The 24204-nt window shown below is 29.1% G+C and overlaps 2 protein-coding genes across 4 annotated transcripts; one reads left to right on the top strand and one right to left on the bottom strand.

Annotated features, from left to right (window-relative positions):
* The first annotated feature begins 434 nt into the window (after positions 1-434).
* FSD2 (Fe superoxide dismutase 2) lies at positions 435-4372 on the top strand. Of its 3 annotated transcripts, none has more exons than XM_028079044.2 (9): positions 435-625; positions 694-731; positions 2208-2282; positions 2769-2957; positions 3035-3206; positions 3307-3428; positions 3554-3580; positions 3692-3715; positions 3804-4372. In XM_028079044.2, exons 1-9 carry the CDS (start codon positions 547-549, stop codon positions 4008-4010), a joined length of 933 nt encoding a protein of 310 aa, XP_027934845.2. In that variant the 5' UTR covers positions 435-546; the 3' UTR covers positions 4011-4372. The 3 variants fall into 3 exon arrangements, with proteins under 3 accessions (XP_027934845.2, XP_027934846.2, XP_027934847.2); XM_028079045.2 differs by having other exon boundaries at positions 459-625; positions 2213-2282; XM_028079046.2 differs by lacking the exons at positions 435-625; positions 694-731 and having other exon boundaries at positions 2230-2282; positions 2702-2957.
* Positions 4373-7793: 3421 nt separating this feature from the next.
* Positions 7794-11470, bottom strand: LOC114190235 (cell division cycle 20.2, cofactor of APC complex-like). Its single transcript, XM_028079037.2, has 8 exons — positions 11287-11470; positions 11105-11203; positions 10530-10724; positions 9425-9691; positions 9245-9347; positions 8839-9152; positions 8525-8686; positions 7794-8175 (listed from the first exon to the last, which is right to left on the bottom strand). The coding sequence occupies exons 1-8, from the start codon at positions 11356-11358 to the stop codon at positions 8035-8037; spliced, it is 1353 nt and encodes a 450-aa protein (XP_027934838.1). The 5' UTR covers positions 11359-11470; the 3' UTR covers positions 7794-8034.
* Between the last annotated feature and the right edge of the window lie 12734 nt (positions 11471-24204).

The raw sequence follows: 24204 nt of genomic DNA, 5'->3' as shown, positions 1-24204 counted from the left end.
AAAAATAAAGTGATAAAAAATAGAAAAGATAAAAAGATTAAATATTTAAGAAAGGGTAAGGTCTGACTCAATAAAAATTCTTTTCTCACAATTTGAATTGAAATGAAAGAGAAATAATTTCCTTAAAAAAATAACTTATATTAAGAAATACAAAATTCCTTTTAATCCCTTAATTTAAATACCAAAATCAGAATTATTTAAATTTCAGAAACTTGAAATCATAAACCTATAATTTTTTCTATTATATTTCTCTTTTTATTTTACCCTCCTTATCTCTTTTCTTTAGAAGAATATCCAGTGAAAACAGTGAAAAAAAAGCTTCAGCGTGAGATTAAAGTAAAAAAAAAAAAAATGAAATATTGATAACTATGTAGAAAAGTGATTTTGAATACGGAGGTAAAACTGAGGTATAAGAAAAGTAGAAACGAGGTTTGTACCATGTTTTGAATTCCATAGTATCTGGTCTTATACTGTATAGTGGTGTTACAGACAAGAAGATTAGGAGAGTCAAAATATTTTGAAACATTTCAGTGAGAAGCAGAAGAGATGAATTGCCTTTCCTCCCCTTCCACTGCTGCTTCTACTCTTTTATCATCTTCGGCTTTTCTTCCTCGCCAAACTCAAGGTTCCACCTATCTCTCTCTTCTCTCTCTCCTCTTTCTCTCTGACATGGGTTTCTCCTTTGACTAGCAGGGTTCTCTCTGGGTACCTTCAAATTGTCGAAGAAAGAGGTTTGCTTTCGAACCAGTCACCCATTTCCATTTCCAACGCACAATTCTACCATTTCAAGATTTTTTTTTTTGTGATAAATAAGTTTTTGTTTTCCCATTCAGTTCAGATTTTTACTTTTAGTTCTCTAGAACTTGTTCCCTATCTTCAGTTCCTCATATTTTTATTGCTCATGGTTATTTAAAGTTTAGCCTTTTGTTCCCATTTTTGTCTGGTGGTACTGATTATGAGCAATAAAAATGGATTGACAATTGACAAAAAATTTCAGAGGGACTAGAACTCAAAATTTTAAATTCAAGAAGGATCAAACACTTATTTATCTGTTTTTTTTTTTAATAGAAAAGGAATAGTAGTGGTTGATTTTTTATTATCATGTGTCTTTTGCTGTTGCTTGCTGTATTTACCAATGGAATCCGTATGTTTATTATCCACTTTGAAAGTATGTGGAGAGTCTTGTATATAAACTCTTTGAAAGTGAGAATACTAAGCAATATAGTGTTTGTTGCCTTTTGGAATATTCAAAATTTTGGAATACTCAAGATGTACAACACTTTATACATTCTGCTATTGATTAAAATTTATTGAAAACTATAAAATTACGAGTGTGACGGAGAGTGTGTTATTTCTCATATATATATATATATATATATATATATATATATATATATATATATATTGTACTGTGGGATGCTTTAGGAACTAGGAAGAACATGTTCATTACAATGACATTCTCTTAGTTTCTTAAACCTGTACTGCATAATATATTTAGTTTTAGCATTTGAAAGAGGATTTTGGGCTTTTTTCCCAGTGGTAATAGCATTTGTTAATCGTTGTATTGCAGAATGTATATTAGGAGCTCTCAAACATTCTTAAATACATATTCATTTCAATCTTCGAATGTAGGAAAATGTGAAATGTCTGATGCTAGATGTTGGTTTCTTACTGTCACTAAGTGTGGTTTACCGGGTCTCTGGAATCCCTTGCATAAATCTGTTTATGCGAAACTCAAATCTTTTATCACCTGTTGCTTAGTATCCTTTTGTGTCATATTTTTATTATGTTGTGAGAAGAACACTTCAAATCTAGAGACCAGAAAGAGTCTATAAATAAAGTGAAAACTTCCAGGCCTATTGAGGCAAAATCGTCTGAAATGTGTAAATTGATCTATTAGAAAACTGAGTTATGGAAAAGAAGTGAATGAAATAGGTAAACAGAAACTGACCTTCAATTCAGCAATAAATGCTCAAACTTTATGGCAAATACAACCTCTTTATGGATTACTACTACATTTTATGATTTGGGGTGTTTGTCTGATCATGTTGGACTTTTCACTTAAATTTTCTGACTGGAAAAGCATGTCCTGTTTAAAAATTTGCCTATTTAACCTCTCACTCTTTCATCTCCTTAAAGAAACAAAATGTAAAATGAATATTGTTTTATTGGCCTTTAATTTTATGAAAATATGTTCAATGCTGCAGAGTAGATGTATAAGGAAAGCTGGACGTATTAAAATCACTGCAAAGTTTGAGCTGAAGCCACCACCATATCCACTGGTAAGATCCAAAGTTTGTCCATTACTCCATTTATTACTTATTAGAATTAACCGTGTTGGACCCAATTGCAAGAGGACTTGAAATTCACCTTGGAAATGAGATTTTGGTGTATGGTTTATGATTGGCAAACTCTTCCTTCAAGCTGGCAAACTTTTAAAGGGAACAGTGCTTCAAATGAAACATAGCAATTGCCATAAAATTAGATTTGGTCTGGCTTTATCTTTTTCTTGAAGTTAATATCGCATGGACGTGAATTATTATAATCACCATCACTCTATTGGACAGACTTCAGTTTATTATAACTAGCCATTTAGTTTCTTTCTGTGCACCACATCAGTTACACTGAACTGATTGAACAGTACCACAAGAGTTTCATGTAGTTTTTGCAATGACCTACCATATGTCTTGTACTTGTGCAGATTCTTAAGTTTATGCTGAACTGATATTACATGTTTTTACGAATACTGTCACAATGAAAACTCTCAGAATGCTTTGGAGCCTATTATGAGTCAGGAGACACTCGAATATCACTGGGGGAAACATCACAGGACTTATGTAGATAATCTGAACAGGCAAATCGATGGAACGGATCTAGAAGAGAAGTCACTGGAGAATGTTGTAGTTATTTCGTATAATAAGGGTGACTTTCTTCCGGCTTTCAACAATGCAGCACAGGCATGCATTCTTGTAATCATAAATTCTTGTCTATTTTTCTAAACCATTGCATAGCAATCATGTTCAACTTTTTGCAGGCATGGAACCATGACTTCTTCTGGGAGTCGATGAAACCCGGCGGTGGTGGAAAGCCATCTGGGGATCTTCTAAAGCTGATTAAAAGAGACTTTGGTTCATTTGAAAATTTCCTTGACGAGTTCAAGACTGCTGCTTCAACACAATTTGGCTCAGGATGGGCATGGCTTGCCTGTGAGTAAATACCCTTCTGATTTCTGGCATTCATTTTTAATTTTCTTGGTATATCTGATAATTTTCCTTTTCATACCCTTCTTTTCCCTTTCATATATAGATAAAGAAAGCAAAATTGACGTGGGAAATGCTGTGAATCCTCTTCCATCTGACGAGGACAAGAAACTGGTTGTGGTGAAGACTCCCAATGCTGTGAACCCTCTTGTTTGGAACTACTATCATGTAAGTTATAAGGATTACCTATAACATCCAAAATTCATTTTATACTTTAAAACATGAATGCTAAGGTAAGGTCTCAGCATCATGGTTAAAATGTCTGACAAGATTCAATGTTTTATTTCTTGCAGCCACTCCTTACCATTGATGTCTGGGAGGTACTAATCTAGTTTACTTTGTTTTACTGGATTTTAGTACATTAAAACTATCATTTCATTTCTTTGGTAAAAAGTTTGCTGACTTTGTGATAATATTTCACTTTTATTCAGCATGCTTACTACATTGATTTTCAGGTGAGATTTGAGTTCAGAGAATTACACTGTGATTACTATCTCTGATAATTCTTCTCAGTAGTCTTTGACTGCTTTGTTATCTTTGTAGAACCAGCGCCCTGATTATATATCAGTGTTCATGGATAAGCTTGTATCTTGGGATTCTGTCAGCTCAAGACTTGAACAAGCTAAGGCTCGAATTGTGGAGCGGGAGAAAGAGGCTGAGAGGAATAAAAGAGAACAGAAACCAAGGAGCAGTGAAACTATTCCTGAGGTTTATCCTGATAGTGATGCTGACTTGGGTGCAGATGAGTAAAATATTTTTCATATGGAGTTTAGAAGTGTGTATTCTTTGCTCTAGCTGGATGTGGTATAGAGGCTCAATCACTTCAAGCTGCAAATTTTGTTCTATGATAAATGTTGTAATTTAGTGCTTCATACATAGTTTATACAACATGTGTTGAAGGCTTTGAGACTTAATTTATGCATTGTCTTGCAAGAACCAATTAGACTTTGATGTTGTTAGAGAAAAAAAAAAAACACTAAGTTTCTTTCCGAAAGGGGAAACAAATCTTACTTAGTTGAGCTTTGGCTTAGGTATCAGTGAAGCCTGCTGTATTCCATTGCCACCTCTTTTTGCCTTGCAGTCAAATGATGTTCATCTGTTGACATGTTTCATTGCAATCTCAACGTGTATTTTTTTAAATAAATATGCAAAATTAATGGAAAACTTGTGTTTGAAATATTTAAACATTTTCACGTTAATAAAAAGTGATATTATATGTTTGGAGTTAATTAATTAATGAACAAATAATTTTACTTACAACCATTGAAACAAAATAATAGATTTATATTGTAATTTTTTATTATAAAATGGCATAATTTGTTTAGTTTATATATATATATATATATAATGAAATATTAAAAAACTCATAACATTATTTGAGAATATATATAATTTAATTTTTTAACAATCTTTTAGGTTTGACTATATATATTTATATCGCCATGCTCAATAAAGAAAGATACATAAATATATAATTTTTAATACATTATAACAAATTTCATATAATGTATTGATACTTAAAGTTATTATTTATATTCGCTTAAAATTATCAGAGACTGACATTTTTAGCAAATGATATTTTATATAAGTCTAAACATTTATTTAGGTCTATGCCGCGCGTGTTCACCTGTCTAATTTTCCCTTTTTTTTTTCTTCCTAAACCCCCATTATTACTACCTCCGTATAATTACTATTAGCGCTCCCATTATTACTACCTCCCTCTATTACTATTTGCACCCCCATTGTAGTAATAAAAAGACAAAAGGTACTATTTGCACCATGCCACCTCTGTTACTGCTTCTACCCATTTCTCCATTGCTGCTATCGTTGCCTCCTCCAACTACACCATTGTTCTCCATTGTTGTTGCAGTCTTTGAGAGGAGGAAGAAGAGAAGTTTGTTCTTTAAAGCTCATTCAGGTATCATATATGTTTCCGAAAGCTTATTTTAAAAATTATGTTTCAAAAAGCTCATTCCAGAACACATCTTTTATGTTCCAAAAAGCGTGTTTTGGAAATTCAGTTCTGAAAATCTCATTTTGGAAGATATCATATATATTCTGAAAAGTGTGTTACATAAAATGTGATCCAAAAATTCTGTTCTGAAAATTATGTTCCAGAAGATTTTTGGAACAAGTAATTCGAAAGTCACCACTACAAATGATATTGAAAATTATGGAGGTGCAGTTAAAATTGTGGAGTCGCAAGAAGAAAAAGCCTTTCCACTTCTAGTACCAGATGTAGAGGATAAGGACCATGACCCGTATCTTCGTTTTTCAATTTATTTGTTAGGGGGCTTCTTCCTACACCGAGTTCTACTGCATTTCCAAAAAAATTTAAATTTTCTATAATATCCTTATGAACTTTTTGACTATTCAACGGTAAAAGTTAAAAAAAAAAATCCTTTCTGCCTCTACTATGAAATCACATGTTCTTTCATATTTTGAAACCCGGTAAAATCTTTAACCGGCTTTCGAAATCCAGTGAATAGTACCAAGCGGATTTGAATTTGTGAATCGGCATTTGAAGTCCGGTTAAGTGATTTAACGGAATTTAGAATCCGTTTTCTATATATACCGGCATTCGAAGCTTGTAGGTCTACGTCTAACAACACCTTGTGTACAAAACAATTGACTCGTGTTTCTTCTTCCTGTCTAAAGGTACCAAGTGAGTGTGTGAAGGCTCCACATGTTCTAGCCATGACAAAATTTTAAAAATTAAACAAATAAAAATATAAGAATAACATAAAATTTAAAATAATAATAACTAATATATATATATATATATATATATATATATTACCAAATTAGAATTAAAATAACTTAATATATTAATCAGATTGAAATTAGATCCTATATGTAAAATAAATAAAAAAGCTAAACTACGGAATTGGAACGCCGGTATACAAATATCAACTTTAAATAAAAAATTGTTTACCAACCGAACTTCCATTGTCGACATATAATTTTATTTAATATAGTTATATATAAAATAAACAATTTAAAATTAAATAATTAATATATAAATATAAAAAAAGTTGAAATTAAATCTTATAAATAAAATCAAATAAATAAATAAAAACATTAAAAACTAAAAAATAATAATTAAGTAAAAACAACTTGAAAATAATTAAATTTAATTAATCTAGATATTATAAAGACAAATATTTTAAATAAAATTTTATCATTATTAATTAAAAATTAACAAAGTAAAAGTAACTATAAAATATTTAACTAAAAAAATATATTAGAAATAAAATAATAAATAAAGTAATAAAATGAATAAAAAATAACAAATTAAAACAAAAATAATAAAATAAATACATAAAAACTCAAGTTCAGAATTAAAAAATAAATAAATATTAATAAAATATATTATAAAAATAATTAAACACCAACTTAATAATATTAATCAAATTAAAATTAAAATTTATATATAAAATAAATAAATAAAATTAAACTAACGGAATTGCAATGTCGGTATATAAATATGAATTTTAAATAAAAAATAGTTAATCGGATTTCCATTGTCGTATATAATTTTATTTAATATAAAATCTAAAATTAAATAATTAATATATAAATATAAAAAAAATTGAAATTAAATCTTATAAATAAAATCAAATAAATAAATAAAAACATTAAAAGTTAACAAATAAAAAATAAGTAAAAATAACTTGAAAATAATTAAATATAATTAATCTACATATTTTAAAAATAAATATTTTAAATAAAAATTTATCATTATTAATTAAAAATTAACAAAGTAAAAATAACTTTAAAATTTAAAATAATAAAATTTTATTTAATATACTTGTATAAAATATAAATAATATAAAATTAAATAATTAGTACATAAATTATAAAATAATTGAAATTAAATCAATAAACAAATCAAATAAAAAAAATAACAAAATTGATATCATTAACCGAACTATCAATGCCGGTTCAAAAAAAGAAAAAGCTGATTTTGAATTTTGGAACCGAGCTTCGAATGCCAGTAGACATTTCAATTGGACTTCGAATGCCGATATACAAAGAAAACAGATTTTGAATTCCATTATATCACTTAACCACATTTAAAATGCCGGTTTACAATTACAAATCTATTTGTTCACCGGATTTTGAAAGCCGGTTAAAGATTTTACCGCTAAATAGTCAAAGAGTTTAGAGGGGTACTATTGAAAATTTGAAATTTTTTGGACGCAGTAAAACTCTTTGGAGGTGTAGGGAGAAGCCCCCTATTTGTTATTATGATCACTATTACTTTTATGTAGGGCTAATTAACCATTATTATCTATCTTTATTTTTTTTCAAATATTTCATTTTTTTCAATTTTTATAATAAACCATTTTTTAGATAAATATTGCATTGTTCTTTCTTTCTTTTTCATTGTAATTATAATTGTGATTTTCTTCTTTTAAAACGAAATATTTGAATAATTATTTATTTTATTTCACTATTAGACATATATATAGTTCCTAAAGCAGTATTGTATATCATCAACTAAATTATACGTTTAATATCGCATACATTTTTCGTAAATAGGTGTATCACTAATAAAACAACAACACGATAAGCTACTTTGAGGATTTCCTCATTCTTTTGTGATTACAAATACAAGAATCTTCAATGTTCTGCTACTAGTATTATATATACTTCTCTTTCTCTCAGTAATGTTAAATTAAAAAAAATTGCTAATGTATTAAGACCACTGTCAACGTTACTATTTACACAAAAACATAACCATGAACGAAGAAAATTGTCTCTGTTTCCATCACCTTATTGGAGACACCTTGAGAGACAAAAGGTTATCCAGATCTGTCTCATAGTTATTACTTACAGGTGGTCCAAATACATTCCAAAATCGAAGAGTTTCATCTGCTCCAGCTGACACCACTGTTAAACCATCTGGACTCTGCAAAAAAAAGATTAAATTCTTATTGTTAGCTAATTGCTTGTCATATTGTGGCTTAATGGCGCAATTCCTCATTCTGTTCTTCATTCTCAATCTTTGTTCCCTATGAAAATTCACACCGCAGAATTTGGATTCTCTGCTAGATTTTTCTATGTTATTTGTATGTTATGTCTTTAAAATACACCGATGGACACTGAATTTGATATTTTATAATATACTAGAAAGAATTTTAACATACCAATGTCATGTCAGTATGTTTTTAATGTTTAGCAGAAGATAACACTAAAAAATCCAACCGAGAATCTGGACTCATTGATACTAGAGTTTTATATTATGACTTGCAACATACCTGACATAGATCAAGTACTCTAGAAGTGTGACGTTCCAAGGCTCCCACTTTAGTCATAGATGGATATCTCCACAAACAAAGTTGGTTGTGATGTGCACTTGTGCTGAATCCATGACCACTTAATACCTCTTTGTGATGTCTATTCCATTCTAATCCGCAAACCTGCATGAAATAATTGCATGCATGTATCATTCAGCTAGAAAAAGTTTGATACATCAGTCCAAATAAGAGAAATGATGATTTATTCTTTTTGGCTAATGACAATGCTTGATACTTAACAACTAATGCAACATGATAACAAATAACTGTCTTGCCTGAGCTTTTGTATCTATGCTGCAAATGCAGGTTCCATGTTTCACATTCCATAACTTGATACACCTATCTTCAGTGCCACCTCCAGAGGCAAGCACACCTGAATCATAAGGACACCAGGCAAGTGCCTTGACTGCAGCACAATGATCCTTAAAACAGTGCAAGAAATTGGATGAACTCATTTTGGCCAACTCCCATACATAAATATGATTTTCATTTCCACCACTTGCCAACATGTTGCCCCTTGACCATTTAAGACCACAAACTTCTGCTCTGTGTGCTTTTACCCGGGACATCACGTTTGTTCTTGCTCTAACTGCTTACAAGAGGGTCAAAAGTCTCTCATTTCATCACTATCTTGCTATACACTCAATAATCTGAAAAGGGTTATAAGGAATAACTGATTACCATCATGGTTTATTATGTACTTGTCATGGCTTCCTGAAGTTAAAATATGACCATTCCACGCAATGGTTGCTATCCTTTCACCATGACCTTCAAGGATCCTTATCTGAAAGTTAAAAGCTGAGTTATGTACACACAGTTATATTGTATAACTAACTACTTGTTTATCTTAGAGAAGCATACTGGTTTGGAAGATTCTGCATCCCAGAGTTCAAGTTTTGAGCTCTTGAATCCTATTGCCAGGTATTTGGTATCCTCTGACCAGGAAACACTTGTAGGAAAATCGTTGCCAGAGGCATTAAACAACTTTGTTACATTACTATTGTCTGAATTCCAAAGGTACATGTTTGAGCCTAAAGCAACAGCAAGAATGTTGTTTTTCCCCCAATCCATGATGTTTGCGTAGTAATCATTTCTAATATTTGGTGCATCCAATATCCTTGATTCTCCCTGCAAGTGTAGTTATTTCCATTCATCCAATCAGAGTACAGCATAAGATCATGGCTTTGAATGTTGGATCATATAGAGGAAAATACACAAGTTAACTACCAGTTATAAAATTTTCTCCCTTTTCATTTTATGTATTAGTTTGCTATCAGCAGTTTTTGCTCTTATCATTACAAGTCTATTAAACTTAGTTACATTAGGATTTATTGGAAATATGATAATAATACCAATTGGGTCCCTCACAGACATTAAATCATCTCAAACAAAAGACAACAAGAAAACTAGAATCACAAGACATCAAATTAGCTTTCTTTTAACAACTTCTGTGATGTCTTTATCTACATTTATGATCTATGATCTAATATATCTATGACATATTAGATTGTTATGATTGCTCTGCTCTACTCCTATACATGAATGTTCTTACAGTGACACGAGTTTCATAGTTTTGCAAAATTGTTGTATTAATTTGATTGTGTTCAGTTGTTCTTTTCAATCGGATAAATAGGAAAACATCACATTCAACCCCATATTGGCTAAACTTCGTAATTTGTCAACAGCAACATAGGAATTGCTTTGGCCGACAATCACAAATGTAAAGCATTTGTGTTGATATGGTTTAGGGTTACTACTGAAGAACATTTAGAGCAAGGTCACACCAAAGGCAAATAAAGGTGTATTTTGCTTAGACAGATATAAATTCTATCACTCAACGACAAATAAATGTTCGAACAAATTAAACTGATCACTCTATCTAAAAATAGAATATAAAATGGAAACATTATTATTAACAAAAAAAAAAAAAAAAAACTAGAAAAACACACACTGATATGAACAAAACCTTAGGCAATCTTCTGGAACTGTGATGTTGATTACTCTTGTTCTGCAATGATGCTGCTTCTTCCTCTCGCATCTCATCGATATAACGAATGGATTTTCTGCTTGATTTTGGACTTCCCCTAAAAACCAACATCTTAAATGGCTTTCCTTCTGAATCCAAACTTAGTTTCTCATCCACTATCTGTCTGTACACATCCTATAGAGAAAAATACACACACACACACACAATATAAAGACTTCTCTAAGAAGATAACTTCAGCAATGGAAATAAAATATAAAAACGTTCAAAATCTGATGCACCGAATAATCCAGAGGCAAGAAAAAAAAAAGTACTTTGTAGTGGTAAAACACAGCCAACCATGGAAAAAGTAAATACACATTCAAGAACTTCAACAAGAATGGCTTTCTTTGAGTTGTGAGAAAAAAGTTGACGACTTTAGAAACGAAGAAGAACTCTTCGAATCACAGTGAAGAAGGGTACAATCCCAACCATCAAAATTCAAAAAGCATGAAAAAAAAAAAAAATAACAGTCACAGAAACAAACACCTAAAGTGTGTGAAAAGGAGGAATGATACATTGAACTTTTTGTTCTGAATTTTTTTGGTCCTGTTTGTGAGCAAACTCTGGGCTTGATCAAGATCCATCAAACTCCTGTTGGGAATGAAGCGATCACCCTAGAAAAAAAAAAAAACAATAAATAAACAAATGAAAAAATTGCAAGATTGAAAGTGAGATTGAGTGATGATGAATAATTTACTGGAAAATCATAATGGGTAGGAGTGCTGAGAAGACTCTTGGGAGAGTACCAATCATGTTCAAGATTCCACATTTATTGTTTATTATTTATTATTATTATTATTATTGCTTCTAAGAAGAAAAAGACGATGGTGAGTGATAATGGAGGAAATGAAAATGGTGATTCCTCTTTCTTCACCCGCCAAATACAGTTGCCATTCAAATATTATGTTTCTAACTGTTATAACTTTCCACTCAAATAAATAACCAATGGGGTCGGGTCGGGTCATAGTGGCCTTTTGAGGTTAGCACCAACCCGTTTGTGCAGGGTAGGGTCGGGTCCTCATTCTGGAAGACTCTTCTTTTAAATGTTTATTTTGAAAACATTTTAATAAATTTTGTATAATTAGATATCTCATCTCTATCTTGAGGTTTGTACATCTTCCAAGTCCTAATTTTTTAATAACATATTTAATACAATTAATTGTTATTCATTGTTTATAAATATAATACATTTAATGAATTTATTTTCATGTATTAAATAATACATTTAATGCTTTTACTTTTTTAAATGTTACTTTCTCAATTTGTTTTCTTTCTAAAAATTTGTTCTATGTGTTTTACTTCACTTTTAATTAACTTATATAAATACTAATTTGATCCCATATGTATCTAGGATGTCAAAAAAATCCGTACCTGTAGGTATTCATGGATAAAACTCGCAACGGGTATGAAATGGGTACCCACTACCCACGGATACGGGTATTTTTGATACCCGCATGTTAACGGGGCGGGTACAGATATCATAGTATCCGTACCCGTGGATACTCGTACCCGCTAAACTTTAATTCACAAAATTATATATATAAGTAAAAATATTTTGACTTAATTTTTTCTAAGTTGCACATCTTGTCTTCTGTCTTCATTCTTCCCACTTCAAATATTGGTACGTTGTCTTCTTCCAAGTACACCCCTTGACATTCTTCTCTTTCCTTTCTTTAGTTTATGGTAGATATGTTTGTTGTCAAAGGATGAAATAAAAATAAGAATACTTAGCACGTAGCAGTTGAGGTTTATTATTTGTTTATTTTGTTTATTTTTCAGGAATCAAGAAGGGAAAGTGAGTTTATTGATCAGAGCACTAATTAAAGAATTTTCATTGTCTTGAACATCATTTTATATTTATTTTTATAAAATGAGTTTATGACAATGATGTATTTTATTTTATTTTATTTTATTTGAATTTATGATTAAATATTTGTTTTTTAAATAAGTTTGTAAATACCTGCGGGTACCCGTGGATATGAAAAATAGGCAGATACCTGTATAACGGATATCCAACAGATATGAGTACAAGTATGGGGCGGATATTTATGTAGCAGATAGGATACGGGGGAGCTACTACATGTACCCTACCCGCCTCGTTGACATTCTTATATATACCCAGCATAGCATATGTATCCTATCTCAGCTAAGAAAATTTGGAAAGAGAGGAACTTAGTAACTTCACATGAAAAAGAATAATATTAACAATATAAAATAATATCTATAACAATATATAAAGATAATTTCATCTTTTGTGTCCACACTTCAAAATACCAATTTTACCCTTTAAAATATAATTATTTATTAAATTTTTGAGAATTGATCGTTACTTTTACAAGTTTTTTAAAAAAGACCATATATGTTTCTTCTCTTTTTTTTATTTATCAACAATTATTCTCTCATCTTTTCTGATATATTTTATTTTTTTTTAAATATAATTTTATTTTATATATTAACTTAATAATATTACATTATCATCATCTAATAGTATAACATCAAGCATGTTTAAAGAATACGTAAACACAGACAAACATGATGCTAGTAATTAATAAATTTATTTTCAATGAAATTAATTCATGTATTAAGGAATACCTTTAGTGCTTTTACTTTTTTAAAATACTATTTTCTCAAATTTTTATGCGTAATATTATTTTAAAATATTTATTCTATGTGCATTATTTAACTTTCAATTAACTTATATAAGTACCAGACTAATCACATCTGTATCTATATATATATATATATATATATATATATATATATATAAACAGTGATCAAATTTCGATTAAGGACCACTTCTAAATTTAGGTCAAACTTTAAGGACAAAAAACATATTTTTTCTTTTTTCTTTTTTGTAAAATTTTTAGATGTTTAACACTATTTTTTATTCTGGTAATTTTTCTGTTATTTTAAACTTTCTTACGTTTAATTGTATTTAATTTTTAACAACATTAAAATATAGTTATTTAATTATTTAATTATATTTTAATTTTTATTGGTGAACATTAAATAATAAATAATTTTAGAAAACACATAGAAATAATTGTTAGTCATTATATATATATATATATATATATATATTTATATTTGTTCACTTTTTTTATTATTGTGTATTTTTATAATTATAAAATGAAATATAAATAATTTTCATAATTTCATTGTAAATAAGTTCTATATATACTGTATGTAATTTTATAATTAAAAAATAGTCAAGTTTTAAAAAAAATGTCAAATTGAAAAAAAAAACGGTTAAATTTAAAGAAATGGTCCCTTAAAAAATAAATCTAATAAAAAATTATTTTAATTTAAAGAAAAAATATTTAAATGGGTAATATTAGAAAACAAATGTGATATAAAAAGAAAATTTTCATATATATATATATATATATATATATATATATCGAAATATATAAAAGTAAAAGATATTTAAAATTTAAGTATTGATATTAATAAATTTTAAATGTATAAAATATTTAATAAAAGTATATGAATTATACTTAATGAATACTTTATATTTCAAAATATAAAGTGCATTCACTAAAGTATATCAGTTATTGTATTTTTAAAAATATAATATATTTATAGGAAACGAAATTGATTAATATAAGTATATATTATTAATAAAACTTATTAATTTAGCTTAAAAAATGTGATTTTTATATTCTTTTATACGTTAAAGATTAATTATTAAATAAAAGTTATGATGCACTGATACTTTAAATTGTATCACGTATCCGTGTCTGATAACTAAAATAATTAGTCATTATAGTAATCATTATATTTACCGATTTATAAACTAAACATTATTTGCAACTAATGATTCAAAAAATTATAATTAGTCTATAAATTGATAACTAAAATAGTTTCTAATATAAATTAGTTTCTAAATTAGTCATAAACATTAGCTACTAATTCACGTTAATAAGGAAATTAGCTAATCTTAGACATACTGAACACAAGACTACAACACTAATGTTAAAAATTGAATGTCTTCATAATGCCTGCGTAGAGATATCAGTTTCTTTTCTCCAAGTGTATGTTTTAGATGTAATAAATATTGTAATAATAATAATAATAATAATAATAATAATAATTAATAAGAAGCAATAAATACATCTAATAAATATAACACTAACTAATAACAATCAATAAATAATATATTAAATAAATACATGGGGTCTCAATGTACCTGACATTTGAACGTTTCTTTACATTAATACAAGAATGTTCTATATTAAATGAGTATACCTCTTAAGATGCTATAAAAGTTAGAATTGAGCTTCTAATTTTCTCATCTAGAAATCCAAAATGGCCACTACCTTAATTCCATTTCTTCTACTCATTGTTCTTTCAAATATAGTGATAGCAAATGCTACATTTGAATCGAATGAGGCTAATAATGTGGTCATAGATTCTGCACAACAACGTCTTATTAGCAACATTAAAAACAAAAGATTTCATGTTCTTCCGAAAGGACCTGTTCCACCTTCTGGACCTTCACATGGTTGCACTCCACCTTGTCTACCTTCAAATGTTGTTAACAACATTAAAAGCAAAGGATTTCATGTTCTTCCTAAAGGACCTCCTCATCATTCTGGACCTTCATCTCCATGCGCCCATCCACCTTGTGGAGGTATAGTTGCCCACAAAAATGTTGTTAGCGACATTAAAAGCCAACAGTTTCATGTTCTTCCCAAAGGACCCATTCCACCTTCTGGACCTTCACCTCCATGCACCCATCCACCTTGTGGAAATAGAGTCAACTAATTCTATAATAGTGACATTGTTGCACCAACTCAACATCCTCTTTAGATACAAATGTGTGACTTTGTTTTCATTCTCCAAAATCAATAAGGGAGGATCAAGATACCTAATTGTAATAAAACAATTTAATAATGTGGATATTAAATAACTTAATATTTCCATATTGAATCACACCCCTTAGTCAGTAACTCCTTAGTTTTTCTTTTTCATCTTTTGTTCAATTGAATTAAATTAAATTAAAATAAGTTAAATTAAATTAATATAATATGTATAGGGGCGGCTCAAGAATTTGAGAGGTCTGAAGTAAACTTAAACAATGAGGTTTTTTATTTAAAATTTATTTTTCAAACTTTTTTTGATGCAAAATTATTTATTAAATTGTCATAATTAATTTCATTTAACATTTCTTTTTCAATCGATAATATGGTTAATCCGTTTAATCTTTATTGGGACATTGTTATCTTAAATAAGTTTTTATTATCTTTAACTTTGAGAAATTTCTTTTGGCTGAAACAACTGACAAGAGAAATTGTTAACATCCTCCTCCTCACTACTTCTCTTTCTCTATTGTTGTTTTCACCTAAATCTATATTGTTATTATCTTGTTCATTCAAAGAGCAGTCACATCTATTTTCTAATTTTTCTTCTTCTCTATTTTTATAAATTTATTCATACCTCCTTTATGATACAATTGATGTCTCAATTCCTTTTTTTTTTTGGATTTCTGAATAGCCTGATTCAAATCTTCTAGTTGACATATCTATATATTTTTATATGAAATAAAAAAGTACAATATATAAAATACTACTAAAAATAAGCATATAAAACGAATGAATTAAAACAATAAAACCTAATTTTGGTTGTCAAGGAAGTAAACTTGATGGTATACGTGTAGTATCTTGAAGTCTCAAACCACTTTTTCCTTCTCAAGTGATGTAATATGCTAAAACCCTAATAAAAGACTCTTAGAAGAGAAGTAAGTAAGGAGAGGCAAGAGAAGTCATAGAGAGATAAAAGAAAAAAAATAGAATACATATTGATTATAAGAGAATATAGATATATCTAATCATTCTCCTTTTCGTACACAAAATTATAATTTACTAAAAAAAATTTTAAAAAAATTGGGTTAAATATGTTTTTTATCCCTTAACGTTCAGTAAATTTTGGAATTAGTCAATTTTGAAACTTTGGACCAATTTAGTCCTTCATCTTTCAAAATACGTGGATTTAGTCATTTTAATCAAATTTTGTTAATTTTATTTGACATTTCAAGCACGTTTCATAATAGTATTTGACTTAAAATTAAAACAAAAATGTGCCAAACAGTATAAACAACTCAAATACAATCCTGAAATGCGTACGAAACATCAAATAAACCTAACAAAATTTAATTAAAAGGACTAAATCCACATATTTTGAAAGATGAATTACTAAATTGGTCTAAAGTTTTGAAATGGACTAATTTCAAAAATTCACTGAAAGTTAAGGGACTAAAAACATATTTAACCCAAATTTTTTTAACTCATTAATTATCATTTTTAATACCAATAAAAATTATTAGACAATAATAATTTAATTAAATTTTATTTTCAAACATAAACTTATAATTAATTTAATAGAGCTATTTTAGCAGTAAAATATTTTTTTGGGACCTTTTTTTTCATAAACATAATTTTATAATTAATTTAATACAGGTATATTGGTACTAAAAAAATTTTTGAGGCCTTTTTTCTTAAAGATAATTTTATAATTAATTTAATACAAAAATATTAGTATTAAAAAATAATTTTTGAGGTCTTCTTTTGTTAGAGGCTTAGAGCGAGTCACTTATGCTTGAGCCAACCCTGAATATGTAATATGCACGGTAATGACTTTTTAAATTAAAATAATTATCTTACCAATCTTACTTTCTATTTGAAATTTTTTAATTTAATTATTTTTTCTTTATTACTTTTTAATTTGAACCATTTTTTCAAACTAAAATAAATATTTATAACAAAAAATTGTAAGAATTATTTATTTTAATTTTTATAATTATAAAAATAAATTTATTATTTTATAAGTCATATGTGCACTTATGGTAACATGTATTTAATGCAAATATTCTCTTCATTAAGAAGAGATAAGCCTTATATATTTCTTTTTTCTTTTTCTTTTGGACCTCTCCCTTTTTCTTCGCTCCTTCACATTCCTATCACATGAAACTAGGGATGACAACGGGTCGGGCACGGATAGTGCCTACCCGCAACTCGACCCGCCAAAAAAAAATTCGCCCCTTTACTCGCCGGGTATCCGCTTAAAAAATATCCGCGAATATTTTTAAAACCCGCGGGTACCCATGGATACCCAATACTTGCAAATATTTAAAAATTTTATATTTTATAAATTTTTTAATATAAAATTATAAAAATAAAATATAAAATTAAATTAAATTACATTAAATTTTAATTATAATTAAATTTGACATAATAAAATATATTGATAATTTTAATTTTAATTAAACTTAACTTAATAAAATATAAATTAAATTTTAATTTTAATTTTTTTGCGGGTAACGGGTACCCGCGGGTACGGATAGTATGATACCCGTACCTGACCCATTTATAAGCGAGCATTAAAATACCCGCTTCCCGCTACCCGCGGATAATAAATACTCGCGGGTATTAACTATCCGTCGCAGATTTTATCGGCAGAATCCGCAGGCACGAGTATTTTTGCCATCCCTACATGAAACCTATTTATAAACCAAAATTTTGTAAAGTAATAATTGCATTAAATGTAATACGTGTGCATTATGTCATCTTATCTCATCTTTCCATCATCATCCATCTCATTTATCTATTTACAAGTCATGCATGTGCCAAGTAATGAATGCATGCATTAAATGTAATGTTATCATGTGTTAAGATAAGATTTCTTTCATTAATGAGGAGTTATATTTCTTTCTCTATCTTTTCTTTCTTTCCCTTTTTTTATATAATTTATTTTCATTATTACTAAGTTATAATATTTTATTAAAGCTAGTTGATTTATTATTATTATTAATGTTCAAACTACATTTAGATAAAATATGAAACATTAAAAATAGAAGATTTTTCTAAATCTCATTTTTAAAGATGAGGATAAAATAAATAATATAGTTATTTAAAAGTAGGGATGTTACATCACTCAGGGAACATTGGTGCTCAATGTGGGGTCGATATCGAGATTTTAAGATGAACCACCAGTCTCGTAAGCCCTTCATTGGGGATGAACAATCATTCTTAGACTTTGATTGTAGGGCTTATGTTCCTACCATGCTCAATAGTCTCACGTTGCTTAGGAATTGACGTCAAAGGTAGTTTAAATACTCCTTCCTTCTTTCACCCACTAAGGCGCCAATGTTATGATCCCAAGTCTGGCAACATTGTTAGGTTAAATCATTGTGATCTCAAGGTATTGTCCGCTTTGGAGCATGGACCTCCGTACAATTCCTTCTTTAAAGGGTGCCTTAAAGGGTGAAAGGAGTAAGAAGTATTTAAATTGCCTTGGTTCTTAATTCCTAAGCGATGCGAGACTATTGGACGTTGTAGGATAGTTTATAATCTGGATTGAGAATTTTATAAAATGAAAATAGCTCATATAAGTCATTGAATATGAATTATGTTGGTTTATGCTTTTTAGCAGTGTAAATATGCTAAACTAGGATGATGCAACACATTCTCTTCATCTAATACTTGCGTAAACACAGACGTTATTGAGTATATGTGTATGCATTTTTTAAATATATATGATATGTTTAATTACTCGGATGATACCCACTTTAGTAGAGGTGTGTCAATCTGGTACCCGCTTTTAAAAAAAGTGTCAAATGCATCCCAACTTTTGACAAAGTGCTTCAATTAGGTCCTTTTCGGACGAAGTTGACTAACGCCGTTAACAACGTTCCACGTGTCAGTCTGTGGTTTTTTTTTATTCTTTTTAATTTTTTTAATTTTTTGAGAAAAAAAATTGTTAACAACATTAAAAGCAAATATCTTCATGTTCTTCCCAAATGACCTCCTCATCATTCTGGACCTTCATCTCCATGCGCCCATCCACCTTGTGGAGGTACAGTTGCTCACAAAAATGTTGTTAGCGACATTAAAAGCCAACAATTTCATGTTCTTCCCAAAGGACTTGTTCCACCTTCTAGACCTTCACCTCCATGCACCCATCCACCTTGTGGAAATAGAGTCAACTAATTGACTGTAACAATCACATTGTTGCACCAACTCAACATCCTCTTTAGATACAAGTGTGTGACTTTATTTTCATTCTACAAAATTAATAATGGAGGATTAAGATACCTATTTGTAATAAAACCATTTAATAATGTTAATATTAAACAATTTAATATTTTCATACTGAATAACACCCTTTTAATCAGTATTTTCTTAGTTTTTCTTTTCCATCTTTTGTTCCATTGAATTGATTTAATATAATATGTAGTATTCAAGGACAGTTCAAGTGTAAGATCCGCGAAATTTAATTAATTAAATAAATAGTTAATTAATGAATGCGGGTAGGTGGTGTAATTATAATAATAAGTTTTGATGGTATGACATGGAAAAGTGCTAGTTCAAGTGGTTGAAAGTACTTTGATTGTGTGAGAGGACTTGGGTTTGAGTCCTATGTATGCTAATTGTGTGTTATTTAATTATTATTGTTTTAATAATATGATGGAGCATATTTCGTATGATACCATGCTTGAATTGTGTGAGTTAGCAAGAAACATGAGTTGACTTGATGGTTTAACATTAAATTGGCTTTGGCATGGTCATGGGTTCAAACCTTGGTGGTGAAAATTTAATTCTCTTATTTCTGCTAAAAATTGGTATGGCATGAATAGGAAAAGGTGGAGAGAACCCTAGGCAGCTAGGAAGGCTGAAAAATAAATACTAAAGGCCTTAAATAACAATAAAACTTACCATTAAAAACTAAATTTTCCTTTTAGGGATTAAACCCCTTTAAGGGTAAGCTAGAGTAAAACATGATTTATCATACAATTGCTTACAATTTCATAGTCCAAGATACACATGTCAACCTATGACTTGCATGCAATACACTAAGACTCAATCAGGTTTTCGGTCTGATCGACCGATCGTCGCTATTTACTGGTATGGAGATGGAGTGCCGAACAACCAGTAAAATGAAGAAGAAAATGGAGTGCCGAACAACCAGTAAAATGAAGAAGAAAATGGAGTGCCGAACAACCAGTAAAATGAAGAAGAAAGCATTTGGTTACACTAAGACTCATGACACGACTCATCCATATACATATAATTAGTCAGATTCAGCCAAGGCATCAAATCAGGTTTTCGGTCTGATCGACCGATCGTCGCTATTTACTGGTATGGAGATGGAGTGCCGAACAACCAGTAAAATGAAGAAGAAAGCATTTGGTTCGGCTGTAGTTTCATAGATCTACATGGGAATCCTCTTAAGATCGATCATGCAGTTACGGCCAATCAAGCAGAGATTCGATTGGCCTTCCAGAGTGTTAACTGACTCTTTAGAGTGTCATGATGCAATCCTTACCTTGAATCCTTACTAAATTATATAAATGAGACACCACCATGAACCCCCATTAACAAGGGTCATGGAATTACGTCCTGACCAAATGAGAAACCACCATGAGATCTCACCTAAAGACTCATGGAATTACGCCCTGACCAAATGAGGCACTGCCACGAACCATCGTGGAATTACGTCCTAACCACATCAAAATCATGTTTCACCATCCAAGTATGTACTTGTCATGCATATCAATCTCATGCCAACATTTATAACCAACCTTCATTCATATTCCATACCAAACCATACCAAACCCATCATTTTTAGCCCATGAACCTTTCCATACATGCAACATCACTCAAGACACGCTTTAACATAGTAATCCAACTAAACATGTGGCATTCATCTAAGAACAGGGAAGTAAACAGAATAAGAACGCATTCTTGCCCAGCTCTCGCTCAAGCTAAAGGTTCTCGCTCCGGCGAGCTCCCTTCGCCTAGGCGAAAGCTCGAGGAGTGGGAATAATGGCTTCCTGCGATTTCTCGCTTAGGCGAGCCCTCCTCGCCTGAGCGAGAGTACATCTCGCTCAAAACGGAGACTCGTCGCTTAAGCGACATCTCTAGCAGGAAACATGGACGAACCTCTGTTAGTCTTGCTTAGGCGAGACAAGCTCGCTTGGGCGAGATTATCAGTTCTCGCCACTGTTCGTACCTGCATCATCCATACTTGCGTACCCAAAACACATAACATAGCATTTTATTTAACCACAACAACATACACTTCATACAAACTCGAAGCAAATCAAAAATAGGCAACCAATTAGAAAATACGAGGAACCCTAGCTTCCCTTAACTGGAAAAAGCTAGCAGAAGAGTTCGACACCAACAACGGAACACAAAAGTTCCAGGAACAAATTAACGAGCTGGAAAAGGAACAACGGAGCAGCTCTTAGAACGAGCTTACTACGAAACCCTAACTGGAAATACGAAAATACAATTTGGAAAGGAGAGGTATGAGCTGGAGAATAACTTACATGGAATAGGAAAACGAGGTTGAGCTACTTGACCAAGATTGGGAGAGCAGGCTGTAACTTTAGGAGAGAAAGAGGGAGACTGATTTATGAAAAGTGTAGGGAAATGACAATGTTAGGGTTGTTTAGGGTCTTTGGCACCCTATGTGCCAGCTTTAAGCCCATCTGATTGGGATATGCCCTTAAAATTATAGCATGAACATAAGTGGGCCTTACAGGCAAGAGAAGTCATAGAGAGATAAAAGAAGAAAATAGAATACAGATTGATTATAAGAAAATATAGATATGTCTAATCATTCTCCTTTTCGTACACAAAAATTATAACTTACTAAAAAAAGTTTTAACTCATTAGTTATCATTTTTAATATCAATAAAAATTCTCAGACAATAATAATTTAATTAAATTTTATTTTCAAACATAGACTTATAATTAATTTAATAAAGCTATCTTAGCAATAAAATATTTTTTTGGGACCTTTTTTTTCACAAACATAATTTTATAATTTACTTAATAGAGGTATATTGGTACTAAAAAAAAATTTAGAGGCATTTTTTCTTAAACATAATTTTATAATTAATGTAATACAAAAATATTAGTATTAAAAAAGAATTTTTGAGGTCTTCTTTTGTTAGAGGCTTAAAGCGAGTGCTTTACTCGCTTTATCCTTTAGTCAATCCTGAATATGTAATATTCATGGTAATGACTTTTTAAATTAAAATAATTATCTTACCAATCTTAATTTCTATTTCAAATTTTTTAATTTAATTATTTTTTCTTTATTACTTTTTAATCTTAACTATTTTTTCAAACTAAAATAAATACTTATAATAAAAAATTGTAAGAATTATTTATTTTAATTTTTATAGTTATAACAATAAATAAATTTATTATTTTATAAGTCATGTGTGCACTTATTATAATATGTATTTAATGCAAAGATTCTCTTCATTATGAAGAGATAAGCCTTATATATTTCCTTTTCTCTTTTTCTTAGTAATTTTACCTTTTTCTTCACTAATTCACATTACTATCACATGAAACCTCTTTATAAACCAAAATTTTGTAAAGTAATCATTGCATTAAATGTAATACATGTGCATTTATTTCATCTTATCCCATCTTTCCATCATCATCCATCTCATTCATCCATTTATAAGCCATGTGCCAAGTAATGAATGCATGTATTAAATGTAATGTTATCATGTATTAAGATAAGATTTCTTTCATTAATGAAGAATTATATCTCTTTCTCTATCTTTTCTTTCTTTCCCTTTTTTTATATAATTTATTTTCATGTTACTAAGTTATAATATTTTATTAAAGCTACTTCATTCATTATTATTATTATTATTATTATTATTATTATTATTATTAATGTTTAAACTACATTTAGATAATACATATGCTTCGATTATTGAAAGTGAAAAAGAATGATTTCTTGTTGTCGTTGTTGTCATCTTATGCGGATAATTCAAAATTCACTAATACTTGTATTTTTCATGTACATCAAAATCAAAATCAGTTAATAAATTTTAAAAATACATTAGATTGACAATAGAAAAAGCATAGAAGATAATTTTTATTTATATAACTTTAAGAGAACATTTATTGAAAGAGTAAAACCAAAACATATAATCTTTATTAATAGTATACATACAAAATATATATATATATATATATATATATATATATATATATATATAATTTTTGAACTTTTTTTCTTTTGACTATGTATTAGATCTAATAACTTTGGAGTGTAGAATTATTGTTGGCATAACACATTTTAAATGTTAGAAAATGTTTCAACTAATAGTATAAACCTGCTAAGATGGGATGTTGCAACACATTATTTTTATATAATACATGTGTTTACTTTTTTTTTGTGTGATAATAAGAAATTGTAAAATTAATTTTATTATTATTGTATATTATTATAATTAGAAAATCAAATATAAATAATTTTTATGATTTTATTGTAAATAATTTTTATTTTTTTTGAAGGCCGTTTTACAATTATAAAATATTTAAATTTAAAAAATATTAAATTGAGAAAAACAATTAAATTTAAAGAAGTAGTCATTTAAGGAGTAAAATCAATAAAATAATTTTAATTGTTAAAAAATATTTAAAAGAGTAAATTTGAAAACTAATTATGGACACCAAAAATATTTCCCTTTATATGTATATATAAACAAGTATATATAAAAGTAAAGATGCTTAAAATTTAAGTATTTATTATGATACAATTTAAATATGTAATATATTTAATAAAAGTATACGAATAC

This window comes from Vigna unguiculata, chromosome 7, assembly GCF_037176805.1.
Source record: "Vigna unguiculata cultivar grain cowpea cultivar isolate G323 ecotype 2 chromosome 7, ASM3717680v1, whole genome shotgun sequence".
NCBI classification, from domain to species: domain Eukaryota; kingdom Viridiplantae; phylum Streptophyta; class Magnoliopsida; order Fabales; family Fabaceae; genus Vigna; species Vigna unguiculata.
This window is presented reverse-complemented; position numbering and strand designations above follow the sequence as displayed.